Source organism: Trichechus manatus, unplaced genomic scaffold, assembly GCF_000243295.1.
Source record: "Trichechus manatus latirostris isolate Lorelei unplaced genomic scaffold, TriManLat1.0 scaffold00006, whole genome shotgun sequence".
NCBI classification, from domain to species: domain Eukaryota; kingdom Metazoa; phylum Chordata; class Mammalia; order Sirenia; family Trichechidae; genus Trichechus; species Trichechus manatus.
Window position 1 is genome coordinate 10327724 of NW_004443942.1, and position 27868 is coordinate 10355591.

Consider the following 27868-nt stretch of genomic DNA (forward strand, 5'->3'; position numbering starts at 1 on the left):
ATTTTTAAAATGCATGGAAATTCTAAGACTCAGGACTCAAGATTCACCAAACATCTCAAATCTAGAGTTTACAAGAAAGAACTGAAATTAATCATTAAGCATTGCCATTATTCTGAAGTTCTGAATCATAAAGGTTGTACTTTTACCATTTACTTTAGTGTGCTTTTAGTCATACAGTGATTTTAAATACCATCTTTTTGAAATTCAGTTAACTATGATTCTTCACCATGATTTAAGTTGTATGAAAATAACCAGATACAGCATGCATAATTTACTAGAACCCAGCTCTATTATGTTTTACTTATAACAGATTTCCTTGTAAACAAGTGGACTAACTATAAACTTGCTAATCAATATTTTCAGTCATTTTAGATTAGTTGACTTAGGTCTATTTACTATCAAACATATACTGTATTTAACAGTTGATCAGCTATTAAAATTTATAATTAATATAAAATCTAAAATAGTATGAATTACTCTTCACGGTTCTATTTCCTTGGATAACATAAATCAGATATTTTTAAGTTTTTAATAATTTTTTTGAGGTCTAAAAAGGATTAAGAGAACTAGTGGTTTATTGAAATAAAACATGTTAAATGGTACACAATTTGACTATTAATGTGAAAAAATTAAGGACATAGTTTTTAAAGTAGCTGACTAAACCTGGAAAACTGACCAAAAACATGACCCTTAACATACCATTAACAGAAGTGAGATCACTGGAAGAGGAAGCTGACGAAGCATAATAATCAAGTGATTCTGAGTTTGTTTTTGGACCTGTTGAGTTTGAGATATTTGGCAGGGCTGCCACATTGCACAGCCCCATTTTATTCTATGTGAATGGTGCCACAAGAAGTTGTAAAACCTTGGCCTGGTTTATGAGGCATCTAGATGGAAGTATCCAGCAAGTGGTTGGAATTAAGGGGCAACATTTCAAGAAAGAAATGAGGGTTAGAATTGCAAATATGAGGTCACTGAAATAAGAAATGAAGTCATGGATGTGGACGACATTCCCCATGAAGAGACAGCAGAGAAAGAAAAGGGTCAAAAACAAGAACTTGAGGAAAGTGTTCCATTTACTGGGTAGGGGAAAAAAGGAGCAAATTAAAGAGACAAACATGTATTTGAGTGTCCAGCTTGACCCAGGTTTATGGTATCAGGACTATTCCCTGTGACAGCAGAAACCGCATAAAAACCAATCCTTGCAATGCTCGCATGATTAACAACCTCAGCCCTAAACCTTTCTTACATTCCATTTGCTCTCCTTTCCCCCACCCTCTACCCTCATTACTTGCCTTCCCAGTTATAGTCTAGCCTTATATCTTGGAAGTGAAGTGCTCAACACTGCTTTTCCAACTTTAACTTTGTGCTGCTCTCTGCTGTCTCAATTTGAACTCTCCCTTTGAATAACACGAGGACAATCAAACCACAGCCCCTGGGACTGCATGCTCAAGTACAGGGTCTTGCACCAAGTTTTATTTGGCCCAATGATTAGGACAGATAATTAACAAAACCAACATCATGATGTGCCATAGAAAGGAAAGACAGTTTCAAGGAGGATGGTCACTTGACAACAGGCTCCCTAGTGCCTACAAAATAGTGTCCCAAATTCTTAGCCTGGTCTTAAGGATTATGCCCCAATCAGCCTTTCCAGCCTTAGCTACTCCTATTTCCCCATAATACACTACACATGAAACTTGCTCTTCACTGAGTATATTTCATGTGCAAAGGCCTACTAGCAACAGAGACAGCTGGTCTCCTAATAAATCGAGGCATATGAATGTGATTGAGCTTGGAACAAACTCAGTCATAAGGAACAGATACTTTAGAACTAAGGGGATTTCAGGTATCAATATTTGTCAGTTCTATAATACCCACTAAGGTATTCTAAGTGATCACAAACGTCATTTTACTTAAGTAAGATTGGGGGAAATATAATCAGACTGGGACTAGATCTATCCATCAGGTCAAGCAGCTTCTCTATAAGAAATGTGTGATCTGTGAATTGTATGGTATGCGAGTTATATCTCAGTAAAACTGTTACCAAAAAAAGAAATGGGTGGTGGTTAGAGTATCTAGGTGCAAATTTTCAAAGACTAGTGATCCATTAAAGAATGGGATTACAGAATATTGTTTGGCGAGAAGCTGTGTCCCTCCTGTCTATTCCACCATCACGTCTTTAGGAAAAGGAAGAGTTGGCCCACAGGCCTCTGAAAATGATGTTCAAATGCCTTCTGGATCAGGACTGGTGACCATCAGATACTTGGCTGCCTGCTGATCTTAGCAAGGGAGTCACTGACAACATCGAGATCATGCCGAAGCTCATTCACAGCGCTGGTTATGCTCTTGGTATCTTTCAAGATCTGAACACTACGTGTGTATGGATTATACTTCACTCCAAATGGACGCTTAATTGTTTTGGTAAACTCTCTGTTTAAGAAAGCAAATAAGAGACAATCAATGTCTAGCAAAAATGATGAAAACCAAATAAACAACAGCAACCCCACTAGGCACACTAAGCAAAAGACAGCTCTTCATTAGATGTATATGTACCCAATCTTATCTACTGTCCCATACTTCATGTACAGACGCCCATGGAATCCTGCATGGGTAGAAAACCTAAAGTAGCCATGGATACATCTGCCCCTACATTACTAGGGAAAGATCACGTGGGTGGCCTTATTAATGATTTATTACTCTATACCTCTCTTGACTAGAGTAAGGAGGCAATGACAATATTTGACCACATAGTAACAGATCCTTCCATTGTGATTTACATAATTACAGCTACACACACACACACCACACACACACACACACACACACACACACACACACACACACACACACACACACACACCCCTGAAACAGGTCAGGAACAGTCCTGCCTCCTAAACACGTGTATTCTTTCTGCTTGGAATGTTTTCCTCTAGCCTTCTCTCAAAGATAGAAGCTTTACCCCTTCTTCAAGCATTATCTAAGGTTTTACCTCATTTATCAAGCCAACATTTGAACCTCTCATTTGGCATCTCTCAGGGACAATTATGTTCAAGGATCCCAGGGACAACTGTGCAGCTGAGGACAATTGTACATCAGTAGGGGGTGAAATCCAGCTAGCAACCCACTTTGTCTACCCAGAGGGAAGCCTTTTTCTAATTTGCACGAACTTGCCATATGTTCTAGAGGAAGTCCTGCTGGTGTTATTATCTGGTTCTAGGCATGCCCTAACTCCCCTGACTAACAGTAAGTCCCTAGAAGACAAGGCGTGTGTCTTCAACCCATATCTATCCCCACCTTCACAGTGTGACCTCATGATTCCTTTCCCCAAATGTTGTTTTGTTGACTTGCTCCCATAGTCCTCTACTTTCCTACTACCTCTATCTTAGTTCAGACTTTTATTTCTCACCTGAGATACTAGAAGAATTTCCTAGTCTCTCTGCCTCCAATATCCTCCTTTCTTAACCACACACTTAGCTGATTAATAGTTAAGGCATTGCTTTGATTGCTTCACACATATGCCCTATATTTTCCCACCTCCTTACCTTTTTTTATGCTGTCTCTCAGCCTAAAACTTAACATATATAAATCTTATATATCCTTCGAGGCCTTCCCAAGTGCCATTAAGAGTTCCCTGTGCTACCAGTTGGAACCAATTGTTCCTGATTAAAATGCAGAACAGGGTTTCATCTAGGTCTCTCTAAGGCTCTCATCACTTTGTTTCTTTCTGTCAATTTGTAACAACAAATTGTTACACAGTAATTTGTGTACATTTTATTTTTTCTATTGGACCATAAATTCTCTGGTGGGAAGGAATGGGAGGAAACCAAATTCTCAACGATCTGTACCTGATTCATACTTGTAACTACCCCACATCATTTTACAGAAGATACCCTAAATTTTTGTTGTGAAAGGGAGATGTGTTAAGGGCAGAAGGCTCCTAGTGGTGCTTACTCCCATGGCTTGCTATCATCATTGGACCTATCTTTTGCAGAGGAAAATGAAGGCACGAAAAAGATATGCTTTACCTCATCTTCTCCTTTGCATCTTCAAAACTTTCTGATACAAAGTAGACATCCTGGAAAGTTGTGATGAGACACTCCTGTTTGCAGGTAATCTTAGGATCAAAGGGCTTTACTTTGGCATGTCCAGAAAGTGCATGCTAGAGGACAAAGAGTCAGTGAATCAAATAATACAATCTATTTTCATAAATCACGTTCTACACACAACTACCAGAATCAGCACGGTTCGAATTAAGAGGAAGTAACTCTGAATGTGTTACCAGTGAAAGGGCCCCAATCTACAATTGGCTTGCTGTTCCCCATAAACGCCCCAAGATCATCTTCATGGCTTTGTTCAAACTCCACTCCATCTAGGAGGCACCCAGGTCTCTCTATGGCTCCAAATTCCAAAGCACACTATTGATTTCTGTACTATGGCACCTACTTTCTACCCTGCATCGGCATATACATGACTTATACCCACTACCAGGTAGTTGGTTCCTTAAGTGCAAGACAGAATCTTGGACAGTGTTTAGCACACATCAGTCAGTCAACAAACCTAAGTTAATTCATTCACTGGATAAATAATAAATCTCAAATAATTCTCTAGAAATTATAGAAGTTATTTCTAGCATACCATCAGCGGTAAGGAAACGGCAATACTTTGTAAACACTTTTTTATTATAAAAGATGTGTGTGTGTATGTGTATGTGTATGATCAGAAAACTTGGGAAATACACAGAGAAAAATGTCTTTTAAATCATGTTTATTGCCACCCAGTATATTTTCTATAGTACGTTCTTGTTCAAGTCCAAGAAGTACTCTAGATTATACCAGTTATGTTAGGCAAATCTGGTTATGTGCAAAGATTTACAATTCTTACTTTGAGTTCACTGATAGAAGAAAGCAAGCCAGCGCCAAAGACTCTTAGCTGCCCATCTTGTTTACATAGACCGAACTCCACAGTGAAGAAGTAGCACTGCAAAAGAACATCAATATTACTTTCACATCCTGAACAACACAATTTAAAATAAACTACAACAACTCTTAGTCACTGACCCAAAGAACCCGAGAATAAAGTCCAAGATCCCCACCCACCCTGGTTCACAAGTCTCTCCACAATCTGGCTTCATTCTAAAACAATGGTTCCCAAACTTTTGTTCCCAAGGCTCCTTCACACTCTTAATTACTGAGGACCCCAAACAGCTTTCGCTTATGTGGGTTATATTTAGGTATGTTTACCATTTAAAAAAAAAAAAAAAAACCTTCGCTGTTGAGTTGATTCCAACTCATAGCAACCTTACAGGACAGAGTAGAACTGCCTCATAGGGTTTCCAAGGAGGAGCTGGTGGATTCAAACTGCCAACCTTTTGGTTAGCAGCCATAGCTCTTAATCACTGTGCCACCAAGGCCCCATATTTACCATATTAGAAATTAAAGCTGAGAAAATTTTTGCTAACTACCATTAAAGTAACAATAATGAAAACATTACATAGTAGCATAAATAACATTTTAATGAAAAAGAGTAAAATTTTCGAAAACAAAAAAAAATAGTGAGAAAAGTAGCATTGTCTTTTAACATTACAAATCTCTTTAATATCTGGCTTAACAGAAGACAGACGGATTTTCGTATCTGCTTCTATATTTAGCCTGCTGTAATATGTTGTTTTGGTTAAAGCATATAAAGAAAATTCAGCCTTATACAGATACGTAGTTGGAAAAGGGAGGAGTACTTTAATAGCCTTCGAAGATAATTGTGGATATTCTTGAACACTACATCAAAACTTGACAAGTGCTAGTTTCTTAAAGTTCAGTTGCAATGTGGAATCTGAAACCAGATCAATGAACTCTGTTACATTAAAATCCACTAATCCCGGTGGCGCAGGATTAAGTGCAGGGTAAGCGCTCAGCTGCTAACCAGAAGGTTGGCAGTTCAAACCTACCAGCCACTCCCCAGGAGAAAGACTTGGGAGTCTGCTTCTGTAAAGATTTATAGCCTTGGAAGCCCTATGGGGCAGTTTTACTCTGTCCTATAGGGTCACTATGAGTCAGAATTGACTCAACAGCAACTGGGTTTTTGGTTTATCTTGCACTTTGATTGGATCTTTTACCAATGGATAGTTATGACCTTGTGTACCCCGTGAGAGGGTCTCAGGGATGCCAGGGGTCCCCAAACCACAATTTGAAAAGCATTGTTCCAAACCATCTGGCCTTATTTCACACTGCCTCCCCCACCCTCACACTCTGCTCCAGCTTCTCACTGTTCCCTCAGATACATCAAGCACCTTCTAGTCCTCCCTTGCATGTCCTCATCCTGAGATGCCCTTCCTTCCTTTCTTGGCACATGAAAACATGACTCCACTTCCAAGCACTAGTCCAGATTCCCCTCTTCCATGAAACCTTCCCCTAGCAGTCCTTCCCAGAGCACTTGGCCCAGACTTCTCTTACAGCCTTTATCTCCTTCTAACATAACTGTCTCCTAAGTGGTGTGTAAGCCCCTTGAAGGCAGAAACCAGAACTTACCCATCTTCGGATCACCAGCATAGTGTCTTGCACTCGGTGCACAAAAAAATTTTTCAGCAGCCCCATCATTTACGTTGGAAAATAGGAGCTACACGAATTATTAACATTATTACAATCTAGTTTTTCTCTGCCTTTTTTAAAAAGTTCATGTCTCTTTTTGATAAACTTTAAAGTTTTATATCCTCCTTTAATGTTTTTTAATTAAATATTATAATAAAATACAAAATTTTTAATGGTCATCTTGAATATGTACTTTTAAACTACATCACACATGCTCACACACTCCACCCCAGTCGAGAATTATTGATCTAAGCAACTGTTTCCAGATTTATACCGTTGCCAGTTTTTGAACAGCCTCCTCTGAAGCACCAAGGGATGCCAGGCCAATTTCTTGGGAGAATTGAGCAAAACTAGGTTCAGCCAATAGTGGAACATGACCTAAGAGTTCATGGCAGGTATCTCTGAAAAAGAGGTACAAGTTTATCATACTGTGATGCCTAACACAAATGCATAAACAAATCATTCAATTCTGAATTTTAAAAAATCAAAATCTGGTCTTACTTTTATTCAGTTTGATTAGGTGGTATGACTTTGGTAGTGGGCCACAAAAAATGTTAATCAAACAAAGAAATGATTTGGGTTCAAGACCTTTGGCACTTACAGACATACACATACAAATGTAAATCAGACATCACATGACTCCTTCCCATAGGAACCAGGTCTCTGCTCAAATGTCACCTTCTCAGCAAGGCCTCCCCTGATCATTCTTTTCAAACTAGCAATATCCCACACACATTGCCATCCCTTTCCCTGCTTTGTTTTTTTCCATGACACTCATTATCATCTGACGTATTATATATACTTACTTGTTGTCTTAGTTATCTAGTGCTGCTATAACTGAAATATCACAAGAGGATGGCTTTAACAAAGAGAAATTTATTTTCTCACAGTCTAGTAGGCTAGAAGTCCAAATTCATGTTAACGTCAGGGAAAGGCTTTCTCTCTCTGTCGGCTGTGGAGGAAGACCCTTGTCATCAATCCTTCCCTGGAGTAGGAGCTTCTCAGTGCAGGGACGCCAGGTCCAAAAGAAGCACTCTGCTCCTGGCAGTAGTTTCTTGGTAGTATCAGGAAACCCTGGTGGCATAGTGGTTAAATGCTATAGCTGCCAACCAAAAGGTCAACAGTTTGAGTCCACCAGGTGCTCCTTGGAAACTCTGTGGGGCAGTTCTTCTCGGTCCTATAGGGTTGCTATGAGTCGGAATCTGCTTGACAGCAATGGGTTTTCTTTTTTTTTTGGTATGAGGTACCCCTGTCTCTCTGCTCACTTCTCTCTTTTATATCTCAAAAGAGATTGGTTTAAGACACAACCTAATCTTGTAGATTGAGTCCTACCTCATTAACATAACTGCTGCTAATCCCACCCCATTAACATCATAGACGTAGGATTTACAACACATAGGAAAATCACATCAGATGACAAAATAGTGGACCATCACAGAATATTGGGAATCATGGACTAGTCAAGTTCACACATATTTTTTGGGGGGACACAATTCAATCCATAACACTTGTTTGTTAATAAATAAGTATCCCCCAGTGGAATTCTAGTGTAATGGATTGCTTTTTGTGTGGCCTTTCTAGCCATGGTCTTGTACCTTCCACCCAGGTTGATTGGGTGGGACTGTGTGATAAGGTAATTGTGGCCCACCAAGGGGATTGGTTAATTTTGCCATCCCACTGGGCTTGAAATGAGCCACCCTAGAGGCGGGAAAGAGAAGAGTCCATCACCACCAAGGAAGGAGAAACCTGCAGGAGAGACCCACAGGACACAGCACAGTGGGCTTCCTGGCCCATGAAGCAAGAAAGCTGAGTGCCTTTGGGCAGAGACTGAGGGCCAAGGAGAGGTGTGCCTGCGAGCATGGCTGGGAATAAGCTGTCCTGATGGAAGAACTGTATCTTTGAGTATTCCTGAGCCTGAATTGTAACCTTATACTTCTCTAATAAATAAACCCCATAATTGTGAGTATGGTCTGAGAGTTCTGTGTGGCTCCTGCAGTGAATTATCAAACCCGGCAGAGAAGTAAAGAGTCCTGTGAGAGGGACAGCTGGTGTTGGAACTGGTAAAGATGGCAGAGAAAGGAGGTATGTACGACCCCTGCCTCATAGGAATCAGCCTTGGGCTGTTGAGCTTCATTCTCCTTTCCCCTTGTGAAGCTAGAGGAGGTCAGATGCCACTCCCAGGCCATTTTTACAGGAATGTAGCCCCATGAGGGCAGGATTTTTTTTTTCAGAGTTACATCTCCTATGCCTAGAACAGCACCTGGCACCTAATAAGTTGTCAATTAATAATAATAACTCTGAGTGGTGCAAATGTTTAATTTAGCACACTCGACTGCTAACAGAAAGGCTGACAGGTCAAGTCTACTCAGAGGCTCCTCAGAAGAAAGTCCTGGAGAAATACTCTGGAAAAATCAGTCACTGAAAATCCTATGAAGCACAGTTCTACTCTGACATACGTGGGATCACCATGAGTCAGAACGACTTCACGGCAACCGGATAACATTTATAGAACACAGAGCATATACTATGTGTGCCAGGCACTGCTCTAAATGCTATACATGTGCTAATTCATTTAACCCTCACAAAAACTCCATGGGGCTAGGTACCGTTATTATACATGACTATTTGATGAATGAGCAGCTGAAGTAGAAATACTTACGGCTCTGGGGTGTAGAGGGGATCTGAACTGTGTCTCACATACTGAGTGCAGTGAAAAACTCGAAAGGCTAAACCTGATAGGAAATCTCTTGGTGATAGGTAGCCAGCCACGGGACGGATGGAAAAACCTGTGCGCTCTGCAAAGCAAAGGAGAAAGTGTAAGGAAAATTTAATTCTGCTAGTGACACCAAGTGACTCTTTGGGGGAGGACTGGAAACTAAAATTTATAAGACATGTACTAAGGGGAACTAATATTTAATAAGCACTTACCATGGGCCAGGCAATAAGTTATACCTTTTACATATTATTATGGATTGAATTGTGTCCCCCAAAAAAGATATGTTGAAGTTCTAACCACTGTACCAATGAATGTGACCTTGTTTGGGGAAATACAGTATTTCTTTGCAGATGTTATCAGCTAAGTTAATGTCATCATACAGGAGAAGGGTGGGTCCTAATACCTCCTGTATGGTGTCTTAAAATAGGAAGAGACACACACAGGGGAAAGACAGATATCATGTGATGAGAAAGGAACAGCTAAGGAACACCAAGGATTGTCAGCAGCCTAGGAGAGAGGCATGCAACAGTTCCTGTCCCAAAGCCCTCAGAAGGAATCGACATGGTCAATATCCTGATTTGGACTTCCTGCCTCCAGAACTGTGAGAAAATAAATTTCTGTTCTTTGAAGCCATCCATTTTCTGGTATTTTGTCATGGCAGCCCTAGGAAACTAAGACACATACCACATCTCCTTTCATGTTTACAACATGAGTCAGAATTATTTTCCTCAATGTGACAACTATAAAACTGAGGCCCAGAGACTCAGTGTCTTAGTTATCTAGTGCTGCTATAACAGAAACACCACAAGTGAATGGCTTTAACAAAGAGAAATTTATTTTCTCACAGTTTAGTAGGCTAGAAGTCCAAATTCAGGGTGTAAGCTCCAGGGGAAGGCTTTCTCTCTCTATGGGCTCTGGAGGAATGTCCTCGTCATCATCAGTCTTTTCCTGGACTAGGACCTTCTCTGCGCCGGAACCTCAGGTCCAAAGGAAGTGCTCTGCTCCAGGTGCTGCTTTCTTGATGGTATGAGGTCTCCCCTCTCTGCTAACTTCCCTTTCCTTTTATCTCTTGTAAGATAAAAGGTGGTGCAGGCCACACCTTAGAGAAACTCCTTTCACATTGGATTAGGGATGTGACCTTAGTAAGGGTGTTACAATCCCACCCTAATCCTCTTTAACATAAAATTAATATCACAAAATGGAGGACAACCACACAATACTGGGAATCATGGCCCAGCTAAATTGATATACACATTTGGGGGGCGGGGGGACGGACGGACATAATTCAATCCATGACACTCAGTAATGTTCTCAAGGCCACACAGTAAATGATAAAAGTAGGATGAGTGCCCAGGTCTCCTTATTTACAAATGGCTCTTTTGGTAAGGTCTCCATTCTGAGACAAAAGCTTCAGTTTCAACCCAGTAGTCCTTTACTTTAGGGCCACATAGTAATCTCTCTATTACATAAGATAGACTTTCAAATATTTAAATAAAGCTACACAAAAACAAACCAACCCGTTGCCATGGAGTCAATTCCAACTAACAGCAACCTTATAGGACACAGTAGAACTGCCCCATAGGGTTTCCAAGGCTGTAATCTTTATTGGGGAGCCCTGATGGCATAACGGTTAAGAGCTTGGCTGGTAACCAAAAGGTTGGCATTCGAACCACCAGCTGTTCCCTGGAAACCCTAAGGGGCAGTTCTACTTTGTCCTGTAGGGTCACTATGAGTTGGAATCAACTCGACACATCGGGTTTGGTTTTGTTTTTTTCATCTTTACAGAAGCAGACTGCCACATCTTTCTCCTGTGGAGCAGCTGGTGGGTTCGAACCACCAACCTTTTGGTTAGCAGTTGATCACTTTAATCACTGTGTCACGAGGGTTCCTAAATAAAGCTCTAATGTCTCCCAAATCTCCAGGTTAAACACCTTTCAAATTTCAAAAGTCCTTCAAATTTTACTTGTATGACACATTTTCAAATCCCCTTATAACTCTGCTCACTTTCTTCTAAACTTGCTCCCAGTTATCATTGTCCCTCTTCAAATATGGTGCCCAATACCTGACCCAATATTCCAGGACAGAGTACAGGAAAATTCTGACCTCCCATATACTGAACTCTATTTCTCTATTAAAAATGCTATCATGATCAAAACAGAATTCAACATTCCACCTTAAAAAACATTAATTAGCTTATTGCTAGCGAGCAGCCATCTAAGATACATCAATTGGTCCCAACCTACCTGGAGCAAAGGAGGATGAAGAATACCAAAGACACATGGAAAATATTAGCCCAAGAGACAGAATGGGCCACATAAACCAGAGACTCTATCAGCCTGAGACCAGAATAACTAGATGGTGCCTGGCTACCACCAAAGACCGCCCTGCCAGGGAATACAACAGAGAGTCCCTGACAGAGCAGGAGAAAAGTGGGGTGCAGAACTCAAATTCTAGTAAAAAGACCAGATTAATGGTCTGACTGAGACCGGAGTGACCCTGGAAGACATGGCCCCCAGACTCTCCGTTAGCCCAGAACTGAAACCAGTCTCGAAGTCAACTTTTCAGACAAAGATTAGACTGGACTATGGGACATAAAATGACACTCATGAAGAGAGTGCTTCTTAGCTCAAGTAGATACATGAGACTAAATGGGAAGCTCCTGTCCAGAGGCGAGATAAGAAGGCAGAGAGGGTCAGGAGCTGGTTGAATGGACACGGGAGGTCTGGGGTGGAAAGGAGGAGCGTGCTGTCACGTTATAGGGAGAGCAACTAGGGTCACATAGCAAGGTGTATATAAATTTTTGTATGAGAAACTGACTTGAACTGTAAACTTCACTTAAAGCACAATTTTAAAAAAATTAATTAGCTTATTACCTTTTAAAAAGTTTGAGACATCTTCCAATTGTGGGATATTATCTTCCCGATATCCACAATATTTAGAAAGCAAAGGTAAGTTTTTGAGATGCTCTCTGCAAGCATGGGTTGGGTAGAGTTTGTTGAGCTCTTGGAACACGGTTCCCCAGGTCTTAATCTCCTCTTCTGTGAATTCAACCCTAGGAATCGGGTCCCCACTAATGAGATAAAGGGAAGGAGTTATTTTGAATTAGCATTCACTACACAGTAACACTTATTTTATATTCCATTTAATAAATGTGCACATAGGAAACCCTGCCCTGGTGGCATGGTAGTTAAACGCTATGGCTGCTAACCAAAAAGTCGGCAGTTCAAATCCACCGGGCACTCCTTGGAAACCCTATGGGGCGGTTCTATTCTGTCCTACAGGGCTGCTATGAGTCGGAATCGACTCGAAGACAATGGGTAAATGTGCACAATTTACTCTAGTTGTTTATTCCATTATCTCAAAGTTTGATAAATTATCTTTATAATGTACTTACTGTTTATATTTCATAGCCAAGTCTGCAAAATACTTTCGTCTTTTACGGTAGGCATTGTCTTTGAAGCCCTGAAAATCAAAGATAAGTTTTTAAACATTCATATTAAAAAATACTTGAAAATGTTATTTAGGAAACATTGCATTAATACTTGAGCTTATTAAAGGGCTACATAGTTGTTACTATGAGCAAACACTGTTTAGAACTTTAGAACCTTTTTATTCTAAAGTCACTACAGTGACTACAAAGATGAAACAGTTTGAGGAATAAGAAAAACGCCACCCTAGTTAAATACATGGCTCTTTTCCACAGGTGAGTTTGTTTTTTGCTTTTTCTTAATCATTTGACTACTTCATTTTTAGTTATATTTTCCTGTGATTAATAATAATTGAAATAGTGATTTAACTATACCTAGCCTTAGATTTCATCACAAAATGCAAACATATTCATTATTTGCACAAGCAATTACAGATCATAAAAAACACAAATTAGGAACTTTAGAAATTTATACCTATGAAAAATATTTGAGAAAAAATAGATAAAACAAGGAGTTAAAAAGCAAAATTCAGGCAGAAACAGCCAATAATGCAAATAATAGAGGAAAAAGAAAGGACACCTAAAAGGGGAACATAAGACTCTTGCCTTTAACACTGATTCATGAGCCCCTACCTAAGGAGCCCTGGTGGCACAATAGTTAAACGCTTCACTGCTAACTGAAGGGTTGGTGGTTTCAACCCACCCAGCGGTTCCTCGGGAGAAAAGACTTGTCGATCTGCTGTATTAAACATTACAGCCTAGGGAACCTTATGGGACAGTTCTACTCTGTCATATGAACAAGACACAATCTGGGACTTCTAGGAGTTAACATTAACTGATAATTAGAAGACTATCTGGTAAGTGCTTATTAGCAATACGCATGAATGCCGTGGGAACTCAAAGGAGAAACTCATAATCCAGTGTATGTGAAAGAGGATAGTGGGTCTCTGAAAGCCTTCCCAAAGACGATCCCTGAGCTAAGAGGAGTGGAGACAGCAGGGTGGAGGATAGAGATGACAGAACAAACAATAGCACAGAGATGAGAAGCCACACATAGTGCCTAAGAAAATACAAACAAATGTTGCTGGAGCTTGGAGACTGAGGTGGAGCAGGTCAAGAACTAGTTCCACAGCCAAACCAAACCAAACCCACTGCCATCGAGTCAATTCCAACTCATATCGACCCTGTAAGACAGAGTAGAACTGCATCATAGGGTTTCCAAGACTGTTAAATCTTTTAAGGAAGCCACTGCCACATCTTTCTCCCGTGGAGCGGCTGGTGGGTTCAAACCACTGACCTTTCAGTTAGCAGCCGAGCATTTTAACCACTGCACCACCAGGGCTCCCTTGAGAACTACTAGTTAGGGCCCTGTTAATTAAGGCTCTGTTAAGGAGCTTGGATTTTAGCTTTTGAGTAATGGGAAGCCATTGGTGACTTACAAAAAGTAACAGCTTTATTGGAATATAATTCACATACCATAAAATCACCTCTTTAAAGTGTGTAATTTAATAGATCTTAATATATTCACAGAGTGGTCCCGCCATTACCACTATAACATTTTCATCACCCCAAAAAGAACCACTACACCCATAGCAGACACTCCCCTTTTGCCCTCACCCCCCTCATCCCCTTCACTCACCAGTTGTTGTCATTGAGTCAATTCTGACTCTTGACAACCCCATGCGTGTCAGAGTAGAACTGTGCTCCATAGGGTTTTCAATGGTTCTCTTTTTGGAAGTAGCTCGCCAGACCTTTCTTCCGAGGCACCTCTGAGTAGACTCGAACCTCTAACCTTTTGGTTAGTGGACAAGTGCATTAACTGTTTGCACCACCCAGGGACTCCCTCTGCCCCTAGTAACCAGTAATCTACTTTCTGTTTCTATGGATTTGCCTATTTTGGACATTTCATATAAAAGAAACCATATAATATGTGGACTTTTGTGACTGGCTTCTTTCATTTATCATAATGTTCAAGGTTCATTCGTGATTAAGCATGTATTGATACCTCATTTCTTTTAATAAAACCCATCGCCGTCGAGTTGATTATGACTCATAGCAACCCTATAGGACAGAGTAGAATTGTCCCATAGGGTGTCCAAGGAGCGGCTGATGGAATCGACATGCCGACCTCTTGGTCAGTAGGCAGTTAGCAGCCAAGCTCTTAACCACTGTGCCACCAGGGCTACATTTCTCTTAATGGCCAAATAATATTCTATTGAGTCTACCAATTGCTCCTTGGAAACCCTATTGGGCAGTTCTACTCTGTCCTACAGGGTCAATATGGATTGGAACCGACTCGATGGCTACGGGTTTGTTTTTTTCGGTAATGCTTCCTGAAATCAGCATTAAGACAGGATCCCATTTAGTCTAGAATAAGCATTTTCTCAGAATTAAATTGCCCTTAATTTTTAGTTTTGCTTTAAATTCTTTTTATGAAAATATTTATTAGAAATATTTACAGGATGGTCCGCATCTAGTTCAGATCCATACATCAGAACTCTATTGGCACAGTAGTCAAGGTCAGAAATCTTCTTTGGAAACCAAGGAACAGTTTCCATACCTGCAAAAATACAAAAACCACTTAAAGTTGAAGAGACAACCTTAAATAATGCAGTAAGAAATTAAGAAAGACTTAAATGTATTTGGATGAGATTTTTTGAGTTAGGTTGATTTTCAAAGTGTTGGGGGAAATGCTGTATTTTAGTACCAGAGCAAAAGTTCCCCCCAAAATTTTTAAGTCATGCATTTAGTTATTCTAAAAGAAGGAATAAGGATGTACAACTCTATTTACAGACCAAGGTGCAAATTTAATAAGAACTTCGAACGTTTGCTTATTTTTGTTGCTGAAAGGATCTTAGAGGTCATTTGTGTCTCTGCCACCTAGATCGTCTCACCACTCCTCAGACATATAAGTCTTCATAAGACTCTGGGTTTTTGCATATGCTGTTGGCACAGACAGTTTGCACTCAACTACTAACCTAAAGGTTGGCAGTTGTAATTCACCCAGCAGCACCACTGAAGAAAGGCCTGGCTATCTGTTTCCATAAAGATTACAGCTAAGAAAGCCCTATGGAGCAGTTCTACTCTGTAACACCATGAGTCAGGATTGACTCAATCAATGGCAAAGGTTTGGGTTTTTTGTTGTTCTTGTTGTTCTGTCTGGAAAACCCATCCCTGCCTCACTTTAGTCTTCTGTTTTCCTGAGAATATTCTTCTCACTCTTCAAGACCCAAATCAAACGAGACCTCCTTATTTGGCAAAGCCCTCCCTGACCCTCTAGGTGAGCCAATTCTCTGTCTTCTGAGTTCCCAAGACACTATGTTTCTAACTCTCTAAAGGCTTTTACTGGTCTTTTAATATATCTACTTGTATATCTATCTGACTTGCAAGACTGGAAACTAGGGAAAGGATTATACGTATTTTTGTATTCTCATTTCTTAGCAGAAATATCTGACACAAGTTGGTGTTCCTTAAATATCAACTGAACCATCTATCCAAACTCCTCATTTTAATAATGAAGTAGCCAAAGTCCACGGAGGTAAAATAATTGACCCAAGGTAATTCATTTCTAATGGAAGAGGGAGGATTAAAATCCAATCTTCATGTCCAATCTAACACTCTTTCTAATATATCCAAGAGTGACGTTCAAGAGATTTAACAACAAATACAACAGGGGCATGAAACACTTAAAAATAGACACAAGCAGAGTCCTAGGCTCCTTCTTTGCCTTTAGTTGCTTATTGTGGACATGGGACTCCTAGGAGAGGACCTGGCACAACAGTGGGGAGGGGGGACTTCAGGCATTGTGGGGAGCATTCAGGGGACTTGGGGAAACAGCTATCTGCTAACCAGAATAGAAGTGTATCAATATTTTAATAACTGGTACAGCCATATGAATACATGGCAGATGAATATCAGTGCAAATATTGTGATATAATCTGAAGGAATTATTTTAAATTGAGTACCATATATAAAATATGGTTGAATTATCCACTTGTTTTTCGCCCCCAACTAAACTACAAAAATTTTTCACAAATGGAAGATCTTAGCCTATGTCTTTGCTATCTGAGTATCTGAAAACTTAGAAGGCTTTATTGCTTTTCATTTGCTTTTGGTGGGGGACAGAGAGGAATGCTGTACATAGTGTATTTCACATTATGGTTGTCAGCAACTGTCAACATTCTTAACAAATTCAAATATTTCCCTTAATATCTGCTAGATGTAAATAACTATGATAAGCTCGGTGAGAGTTATTACATGTTTAGGAATTGCAAAATGGAGATTTTATAAAATGAAGAAATGGATGACAATTTGGAAATAGAGAAAGAAAAATTGATTGCTAATGATTCTGAAGTCTTTTTCATACTCAAGGTTTCTTTCTCACCCCTCTTGCACTTGATCAAATATTGGTTTATAATTTTTCTTCAGTATTTTGAGCAATTATATTTTGTGTTCCCTTCCCTACCTGACTGTAAGTAAAAGACAGTGTTTTATGATTCTTTAAATTGTACTTTAGATGTAGGTTTACAGAGCAAACTAGTTTCTCGTTAAACAATTAATACACATATTGTTTGGTGACATTGGTTGCCAAACCCACGACATGTCAACATTCACCCCTTTTCAAACTTGGGTTCCCCATTACCAGCTTTCCTGTCCCCTCCTGCCCTCTCATCCTTGCCCCTGGGCTGGTGTGCCCATTTAGTCTCATTTTGGTTTATGGGCCTGTCTAATCTTTGGCTGAAGGGTGGACAGTGTTTTATTCTTACTTCCATACCTTCAACATAAATATAAGACTGGACACATTAGATACTTAGACTTTTTTTTTTAAGTACTTAATCTTATGAGTAGTATTTTCACTTTTCAAACTTACCATCTTCCTTCACAGTAAAATTATCTGATGGATTCACAGAGAGAACATTAGTATGAGACTTCAACAGATGAAATATATCATTCAATTGTTCTCTGTTGGTATCACAGTCAACAAAAATATCAAATTCTGAGTTTCTTCTCTTTGATTTTCGTGACTCGATATGTAACAGGTTCACATGCTTCTCCTGTGTAAAGCAGAGAGTGAAGATTGTATGTAACTTCCTCAAATGTTAGTAGTCTTTGAGCAGATTAATTTCATTACCATGAAAAATCAATTTCACAACAGAACCAACAGAATGGAAATAATCAGAATATTCACACATTGTGAAGAATGTAACCAATGTCACTGAACAACTTGTGTAGCAATTGTTGAATGCAAACCTAAACTCTGTGTAAACCTTCACCAAAAACACAATAAAATATATTTTAAAAAAAAATCAATTTCCCTACTGCGGAAGCCAGCACAACTTGTACAAGGCAAGGTCATGGAAGCTCCATAGACACATCCAAACTCCCTGAGGGACTGAATTACTGGCCTGGGGGTTGTGGGGACTGTGGTCTTGGGGAACATCTAGCTCAACTGGCATAATATAGTTTATAAAGAAAATATTCTACATTCTATTTTGGTGAGTAGCATCTGGAGTCTTAAAAGCCTGTGAGCAGCCATCTAAGGTACTCCACTGGTCTCACCCCTTCAGGAGCAAGGGAGAACGAAGAAAACTAAAGATACAAGGGAAAGATTAGTCCAAAGGACTAATGGACCACAACTACCATGGTCTCTACCAGACTGAGTCCAAGTACAACTAGATGGTGCCCGGCTACCACCACCGACTGCTCTGACAGGGATCACAGTAGAGGGCCCCGGACAGAGCTGGGGAAAAATGTAGAACAAAATTCTAACTCACAAAAAAAGACCAGACTTACTGGCCTGCAGAGACTGGAGAAACTCCGAGAGAATGGCCCTTGAAAACCCTTTTAGCTCAGTAATGAAGTCACTCCCGAGGTTCACCCTTTAGCCAAAGATTAGACAGGCCCACAAAACAAAATGAGACTAAAGGGGCACACCACCCCAGGGGCAAGGACTAGAAGGCAGGAGAGGACAGAAAAGCTGGTAAGAGGGAACCCAAGGTCGAGAAGGGAGAGTGTTGACATGTCGTGGGGTTTTTAATCAATGTCATAAAACAATATGTGTACTAACTGTTTAATGAGAAGCTAGTTTGTTCTGTAAACCTTCACCTAAAGTACAATTAAAAAAAGAAATCAATTTCATGCTTGTCATAATAGCCAAAAGGAAAAAAGGCTATTTTTAGCGAAGCCAATAGCAAAAGAATTCCCCTTAAATACTAGGTACTGTTCAAAAAACTCTGGAAAAATTATCACACCCTCCAGAAACCAATAAAATAATATCCACTAGAGTTTTTTTTTTAGAGGTCATCAGATTGTCAGAATTGATTGCCAATCAAATCAAAATACCAAGTGTCCTGAATAAAAAGAACTTTTTGAAAATTCTCACAAGTAAAAGCTAGTTTTCAGAGACATGATATTAAAGTTATTCCTTTAGAAAGAAAAGTTTACTTTGCACAAAGGCATTTAATACATTTAGATGAACAGCATGAACATAGTGTTTAAGACCTCAAGTCTCCTCAACCAGAAACCTAGCAACCAGCTGCACCAGATGGCCTCGTCCCATCTCTTCCTGTGTCCATTTGAGCTGTGGGTCCCATGTGAACACGTGGGAGGAGGAGGGTATCTTCTCTTACAATTTGGGTAGTTGAGATAAGGCATTGGTGAAACATGAGGACCAATCACCCAACACTTTTTTCATTTAAAAAAAATGAGAGGGTTGGGGTAGACAGGAATTATCAATGAGCCAACAAGAAAGGAGGGTGAGTGTTAGTGGGTATTGGGAAATTGGAGTAAGCAGGGATTGTCCTGGAACAGAGACTTTATCATAGAATCAATAAATGACAGCCAGTTAGAAAATATACAGGGATTGACTGGGAGTAAAGGAGAACTTCTTTTCATCTATTTCTTATTAATTTTTACAAGAATTCATTCATAACATTTCCTGCAATTAGAAACATAATTTTAGAAAACAGATTAAAATAGTGATATGTATATTAATATATAAGTAAAGATTCTATTTAAAATAACAATAAAAATTGTAAAATAACTAGAAAATTCTAAAGAAATGTATAGGACACATAAAAAATAACTCTACTAAAGACATAAATGACTTGAATAAATATGGAGCTAAACTATGTTTTGGGGAGAAAGAATCAAAATATCAATTCTTCCTAAATTTATCTATAAACTAAATGCTATCAAAATGAAAATCTCAGAGGAATTTGGTGAGGAAATGTAACTAAATAATTTTAAAGTTCATCCAGAAAAAAATTTATAGTAAAAAAATCCAGGAAAATTCAGATAAATTTGGAGAAATAAATGAGACATTCCCTATCAGATATTTCCATTTACAGAAAGAAACAAAGGCACAGAGAAGTTAAGCCGTTTGCCCAAAGGCACACACACAGCTAATAAGGGTCAGAGCTAGAATTCAAACTCAGCTGTCCAGCTCTATAGTCCATGCTTTTAAACACTATGTTGTAATCTTCTTGAACAAGAAAGAGTCAAAATAGTGGATCATATGGCTCTTCTTTGAACAATATTTGCATAAACTTAGTAATGAAGATATTGAAGGCTAATATAGGCAAAAATTGGACACAACTACTTCTGGAGGATGGGGGGAAGGGAAACTGAGGGGATTGTGTCAAGAAAGCTAAATCTTTACTTCCATTGTAGGAAGCCAATAGATAATATCTACAATTGAAAAAAAAAAAGAGAGAAACAGCAGCAGAATAAATATATTATTAAGAAATATGGAAGTAAATGCTAGAAAAAAGAGTTGCAAAATGGTTGTTGCATCTAGGTGTCCATTATCGGGGTGAGGATAAGTAAAATGGGGTGGTGGCACCCCCAGAACACTGTGCAGCAGTTAGAATGAATGAGATGTACACATGGTAGCATGGGAAGGTTTTAAAAACATACCGCTTAGTGGAAAAAAAACAGTCCTTACAATAACATTTATATAAATTCCTAAGGTATGTACATACAAAAACGCTACATATTCTACAAGTATACATAAAAATGGATGTACATATCAAACGTATTAGAGCAGCTGTCTACGGTGGGGGCGGGGGGAAATAGAGCTGAAAGGGAACAGTTAAATAAAACAAGAGGAGATTATATGGGTCAATGATGATGATGATAGTGTACATGTAATCTAATAAGTATGATTAATTCAATCCCCAGCACCCAAAGTTAACAAAAAACTTCAGTGGAATTTGGGGATGAAGAGAGATGGAGAAAAGGATTGCTGGGGGGGGGGGCGGTTATTTGTTTATTTTTGTTTTTTAATAAGTTTTACAGTTTGGATTGACTTTTTAACCACATACAAGTATTCTCTGATTAAAAATAAAAAAGAAAGTTGACGGAAGAAGAAATATAGATAATTTAAATACCCAATGGTAATCAATAGCATAGCTAAAAATAATAATATAATTATTGAATTTTGGGAGGAGGAGGGGAAAGGGAGGGAGGTGTTATCAATAAGTATCAGTATTCCTAGAAGGGAGTAAATGAATATTGTGGTGTGAAGTTGATAACTTAAATAACTTAAAGAGAAATGTAAGAGCAATATTAAGATTTTTAAAATTCACCACTAAAAGAACTAAAGAACAGAAATAGTTAAAAGAGGCTGCCTCTAGAGAGCAGGACTGAGGATATGTTGTGTTGAGTAGGAAAACCAGTGCTTTCCATCACAAACTCTTCTAGACCATTTGAGTATATAATCTGTTAAAATTTATTTCTTTGAAAATATGCTTTTAAAATAGCTATATATTACTATGTCATATGGATCATAAACTTGATGTTTTTTAAATAGCTAACATTTACGATCATTCACTTTGTACTATCCTAAGCACTTTACATATATTACCTCTACTAATCCTCACAATAACCCTATGCGGTAGGTAAGGTCCTCATTTTATGGATGTAAAAACTGAAGCACAAAAAGATTAATGAATTTGTCCACAATCACCCGGCTAATATGTGACAAAGCCAGGATGTGGACGCAGGAGGTCTGCATCTGGAGCCCACAGCCCTAACCACAATGTCACTCTAGTAGCATAATTTAACCCACCCCCTATCTTAGCACAAACCTGGACCCTGACTCATGGCAACCCCATGCACAACTGGATCAGATTGTTGTGATCCATAGGGTTTTCAACGGCTAATTTTCAGACATAGATGGCCAGACCCCTCTTCCTAGTCTATCATAGTTCAGAAACAGCATCACAGCAACTGGCAAGCCTCCACTGACAGACGGGGAGAGGCTGCACTTGAGGAACATTGGTGAGGAATTGAAACGGGTCTCCTGTATGGGGAAGAACTCAACCACTGAACACCACCGCCCTCATCTGGTACATACACGCCGTCGAGTCAATTCCAACTCATAGTTATCCTGTAGAACAGAGTAGAACTGCCCCATAGGGTTTCCAAGCAGCAGCTTGTAAAGTCAAACTGCCAACCTTTTTGTTAGCAGCCAAACACTTAACCACTGCGCCGCCAGGGCTTCCATCTTGTACATAGCAGGTACTTAATAAATGCTTACTATTAATAAAAAAAAAAACTTGCCTGACTGACTCCTATTTCCTTAATATAGATTTATACTGAGTCAAAACATATAAGCATTTTAAGGTTCATAAGGAGCCCTACGGTGCAGTGGTTAAAGCACTCATCTGCTAACCAAAAGGTTGGCAGTTCGAATCCACCAGCCGCTCTCTAAGAGAAAAATGTGGCAGCCTTGGAAAACCTATGGGGCAGTTCTACTCTCTCCTATAAGGTTGATATGAGTTGGAATCGACTCTACAGCAGCAGGTTTGGGTAATAATATCACCAGATTGTTTCCCCATATGGTTGCACCAATTGATCCTCACACAGAAAGGTGTATGTGACTACCAGATGCAATAATGGTAGGGAACGTATAATCTCTGCTCTTTTACTATATGACAAACGGTATCACAGATTTCTTAAAATTTGTTTCTTTGAAACCTATGAAGTCAATCTTTTCTCCTCCATTTCTTTATTAGCTTTTTGTAGCTCCTCTTCTGTAAATTGTTTCTATCCTTTGCCCAATTTTTAGAATCAAGTAATATTTTAAGTTCTTAACAAATTGCTGTGCTCCATTGCTAAATAACTTATATCTTAAATATAATTTTAGAGACTCGTGTTTAGGTGTCTTATGCAGAAATATGGGAAGTGTTTACCTGGAAGATTTTCAGTGCTTTTATAAGTCCTCCAACTTCATTCTTCAAGGAAAAAATGAGAGTTGCTCTTCCCCTTTCTAGGGAATGGTCTCTGTTCTCCTTATTGTCTTCAATCATGATGAATTTGTTTTGCTTCTCTAAAATTAAAGTATGAAAATATAAAAGGCTAAATAAGCTGTACAGTGTAGACAGTATTTGGTAACTAAAGGACACATTAACTTCTTCTGGCCTCAGTTTCCTTATCTGTAAAACAAGGATATGCAGACATGTTTTGTAAGACTGTTATGAGACCAAAGTAAGATGAAATGCTGCCTAGCATAGGGCCCAGAAGTAACAGGCATACAACACACATAGTTCTCTTTTCTTTTTTATAACCCAATCCTTCATTCAGGGCATGATTCAAGCCAACTGGCTTCGTGCAGGCTCCCCTGACTATCGTAGCCTGAACTGAGCTCTCTTCCTCCATGAAGTTCTACCCCTTACACAGTTTTAGAACTTGATTATATCAGGTCCTCGAATTGCTCTTCAACTGTTTTATTCATGCTTGTCTTATTCATGCTTTTTCCCCCAAGCCAATTAGAGTACAACATCAGTGGGGAGTTAATTTTAAACCTCTGAAAATCAAACTGTCAGAGTCAAGGTTAAGTTTACCTGGACTACACACTGGATCTGATCTACTAGGACCTGTGTCTCTGCAACTGTAACCTTGTGCCCAAGCTCTTAAGGAGCCCTGGTGGAGCAGTGGTTAAGCACTCAGCTGCTAGAAAAGTTGGCAGTTTGAACTCACCAGCCACTCCACAGAAGAAAGATGTGGCATTCTGCTTCCGTAAGGCTTACAGCCTTGGAAACTCTGTGGGAGGTTCTACTGTCCTATAGGGTTGCTATGATTCTGAATCCACTGACGGCAACGGGACACAAGCTTAGTCCTTGTGTTGGAATGGAGGTGATGAAGTTGGGTGTGATGCTGCAAGGTTTTGCATCTGACACTCCCTTTTTTGGGCGGGGGAGATGTCTAAGGGAGGGGTCCCATCTATGGGGGGAGAAGGAAAGAAACAAAAATGTTGTCCTTTGATGAAGAGGAAGGAGAGGAAGAAGAACGTGTCTGCTTCTGCTAACACAGAGGAGTCACACGGACTTGGGTTCAACTCTGAACCCCAGTTTCCTCATCTGTATAATGCAGGAAATATCTGCCTCACAGGGTTTGCTGTGAAGGTAAAATCAGAGGACGTGTAAAGTGCCCTCAAAAAATAGTTTTTTCCCCCCAAAGAGGGTAGGAAGAAAGAAGAGTGAGCGACGCAGGGGTACAACTCACAACTCCCAGACTCGGCTCCGCATGGGCGTCTACCTGCTGGGAGGATGGCCCTGCCCCTGCCCCTGCCCCTACCCCGTGCCAGCCTAGCGCCCCCAGCTCCGCGACAGTGGTCCCTGATCCCCGCAGGAAGGGGCCACCCACTCACCTCAGGCGCCTGTAGCTGTCAGCTGGCTCAGCCAGCGTTCGCGCGCTGCCTGCCTTTTATAGGAGCGGGGCGCTTTGGAGCGGGCCAATGGGCCCCAGAGGCAGCCGAACAGTGGCCAATGAGAAGGCAGGACCGACGGGCGGGGTTGGGGTTCCCTGCTAGCCGGCAGCCTCCACTGTAGCGACCTCCGCTCGGTGCTGACGGCCCCGCCAGCCTGCGCCCTGAGACTCACCCATTAGGTATATCTGACCGGTGTTTTTAATTAAGCTAACGTTAGGCCATCCTTAACTACAGAAGTCGGACTAATACTAAACAGTGCAAAGGTGGAAACTCCCTCCAAACCAAGATAATATCTATTATCAACAGAATGACCTCCTATAGGCCTGTACTGCCTCTCACGGTTGGTGACCAAAACAGGAATCCCCTACTCCCCTGCATAAGGTCACCTTGAAGGAGTGAGCAAAGCAAGAACCTTCTCTAAGCCTCTCTGAACATGCCCAGGCCACCAAGACCTTGGGAGACTCCAAACCTGTGAGCTTTCCCACTTCTCTGACAGAATTTTAAGAAGACTCCGACCCTTCCCAAAACATCTTCAGCATTGTGGCTGGAATTCCACCAATTAAGAATTTTCACATACTCTGGGAAGGCTCAGGGAAAGGACCATCCTTTAGATAAACTTTGCATATATTTGCCTAATTAAAAGTGTTTAATTACCTCCTAGTCCCAAACTGATATTATAAAGTGGAAAAAAAAATTCCATGGAAGTTATAGAAAAAGCAAATTAAGACATTTGAAGAAAAGAGGGCAGTCCTTAGGGAGTGTATTATTTTCCTATTGCTGCTGTAACAAATTACCACAAACTTAGTGGTTTAAAACAAACCAAATTTATCATCTTATCATTCTGGAAGTCAGTTCACTGGTCTAAAATCAAGGCGTCAGCAGGGATGCATTTTTTTCTGGAGGCTCTAGGGGAGAATCCATTCCCTTGCCTTTTCCAGCTTCTAGCAGCTGCCTGCAATCCTTGGCTCATGACTCCTTCAAAGCAAACTGTGTAGCATCTTTAAGACTCTTCTGACCCTCCTGCCTCCCTCTTTCACTTTAACGCCCCTAGTGATTATGCTGGATGGACTGACATATTCCAGGATTATCTCCCCATCTCAAGAAAGAGATGTTCAGAAGATGTACATGCTACAGTATGGATGAATCTCAAAAATGCGTCATGCTAAATGAAAGAAGTCAGACATAAAAGGTTACATATGGTATGATTCCATTTATATGAAATATTCAGAATAGGTAACAGAATGCAGAGTAGTGGTTTCCAGAGACTGGAGGAGAGAGGAATGGGAAGTGACTAATGGGCAAAGGCTTTTATTTTGAAGTGATGGAAATGTTTGTAACTGGATAGAGGTAGTGGTTGCACAACACTGTGAATGTACTAAATGCCACTGAATTGTTTCCTGGAAAATGGTTAACTTTATGTTAGATGTTATATGAATTTCACCTCAAAAAAGTGAACTTGATCTCTTCAGCCTCCAAACCCTCCTTGCATGTCCACTTCTCTCACCTCCTACATTCCATGAATCATCAAATTTGATCCACACTACCTCCAATATGTACTTGAATTCATCCACTCCTCTCCATCTTCTCAGCCACTATGCTAGTTCAATCCACCATCATCTCTTCTCTGAAATACTGCAGTTTCTCCTCACTGGTTTCCTTTTTTCCATTCCAGCCCCTCCTCCTATCCATTCTGATTTTCAAAATATGCTAAAAACTGTGGTGTAGAGTTTACACCAAAATTTTGTCGTATTTTAAAAATGCAAACATGATCACATCACTCCTCTGATTAAAACCATACAATGGCTTCCCATTATCCATAGGATGGAGTTTGAAATTCTTTACATGACCTGTAAAGTCCCCAAATCTGCCTCCTATGCACTTTTCTGGCCTCTAATCCTATCACTCTCCCATTCCCCATTGCATTCCATGCCCACTGGCCTGTCTTCTGTTCCTCTAATCCAAACTCCTTCCCACCTCAGGGCCTTGCCATATGATCAGATCTAAACATCGCCACCCCTACACACCTCAACTCTGCCTCTTCACCTGGTTAACTCCTTCCTCATTATTTAGGTTTTCATTTAAGTCAATTCCTTCCCTGAACTAAGACTACCTCCCCAGGCTAAATCAGGTTCCCCATCAACCTCCTTTGTACACTCTGCCCTTTTACTTTAGAGCACTTATAACAACTGTTATTACACGACTATTTGTGTGATTATTTGTTTATCTCAGTGCCCCTCACAGATAAAGAACTACCTGTTTTTTCTTTCTTTTCGTCATTATATCTCCATTAGCCAGTCTAGCACCTGGCACATAGGCATATAGTAGTTTCTCAATCAATATTTGTTGAATTACAATGAATGACAGAACTTACATTCTATGAATGATAGAACTTATGTTCAAATATGTGTGTATATATGCATTCATTTTAGCATTTCTATAGGACTGATTTCCAGATGTGGAAGACTGCCAAACTGCCTTCCGAAAAGATTACACCAATTACGTTCCTACTCAAAAGAATACAAAACAGTGTCCTTGTCCTTACCAACAGTGGATGTTATTAACCTCCTTAATTTTTGATAATCTGAGTAACATAAACAAGTACAGTAAAGCCAGTGAAAGCCAGTACCTGTGTAAGGCAGAAATCTGTCAGAGAAGGAAAACTAAAATATTTTTCACTAAAATGAGTGATAGAAAAGTGGTAAGACTGCACCCTGTCGAAGGTGGAAAACTTGCGAGACCCGGAAAAACACGGTAGTCCTGTTGAGTTCTGGCTCCAACAGGTTTCACTGCACTTGTTTTTTTAGTTGGCATTTCCTAAGTATTAGCAGAGATGAGCATCTTTTCATTTGTTCACATGTGAATATCTAATGTCACCGCTCATTTTTCAATCATTTTTTTCTCACTGATAAGTAGGCACTTACTAAATGTTATAGACATTACTCCATCTGTTATATTCATTGCTGTTATCCAAGTCTTTCATTTGTCTTTAACTTCATTTAAGATTTCTTATACTTTCCAACTTTTTTTGGTTTGTTTTTATAAAGTCATAGCAATCTTTGATATTGGAGTTTAAGTTTATTTCTAAACCAGACAGATGGAGATTGTTTGGGGTGGGGGCAAGCAAGGAGTAAGAGTGGAAGCTGAGACTGGATGAAAGGCTATTGAAGGAGTATGGGTGAGATATGATGGTGGATATGGGGTAAGTGGAGATGAAGAGAATGGAGATGAGAATCTGGAGATGTAGTCAACAGCATTAGCTAATGGCAGGGAATGGTAAGAGAAAGAGGTTTCAAGGATGATTCCTAGACTTTTTATCTGGCAATTGGGTAGGCTGTGGTTTCATTTACCGAGAGGGAGATTAGGGAGAGAGCAGGTTTCACAGAAGAGGGGAAATTAAGAATTGTTTCGGCTTGTTAAATTTGGCGTGCCTC

General features: G+C 39.9%; 1 protein-coding gene across 1 annotated transcript; it reads right to left on the bottom strand.

The window, feature by feature from the left end:
• Positions 1-1809: 1809 nt before the first annotated feature.
• TPH1 (tryptophan hydroxylase 1) lies at positions 1810-23057 on the bottom strand. The gene is made up of 10 exons (XM_004369689.1): positions 22921-23057; positions 17595-17778; positions 15184-15284; positions 12692-12759; positions 12171-12367; positions 9241-9376; positions 6856-6982; positions 4882-4977; positions 4026-4159; positions 1810-2430 (listed from the first exon to the last, which is right to left on the bottom strand). Exons 1-10 carry the CDS (start codon positions 23035-23037, stop codon positions 2256-2258), a joined length of 1335 nt encoding a protein of 444 aa, XP_004369746.1. The 5' UTR covers positions 23038-23057; the 3' UTR covers positions 1810-2255.
• Between the last annotated feature and the right edge of the window lie 4811 nt (positions 23058-27868).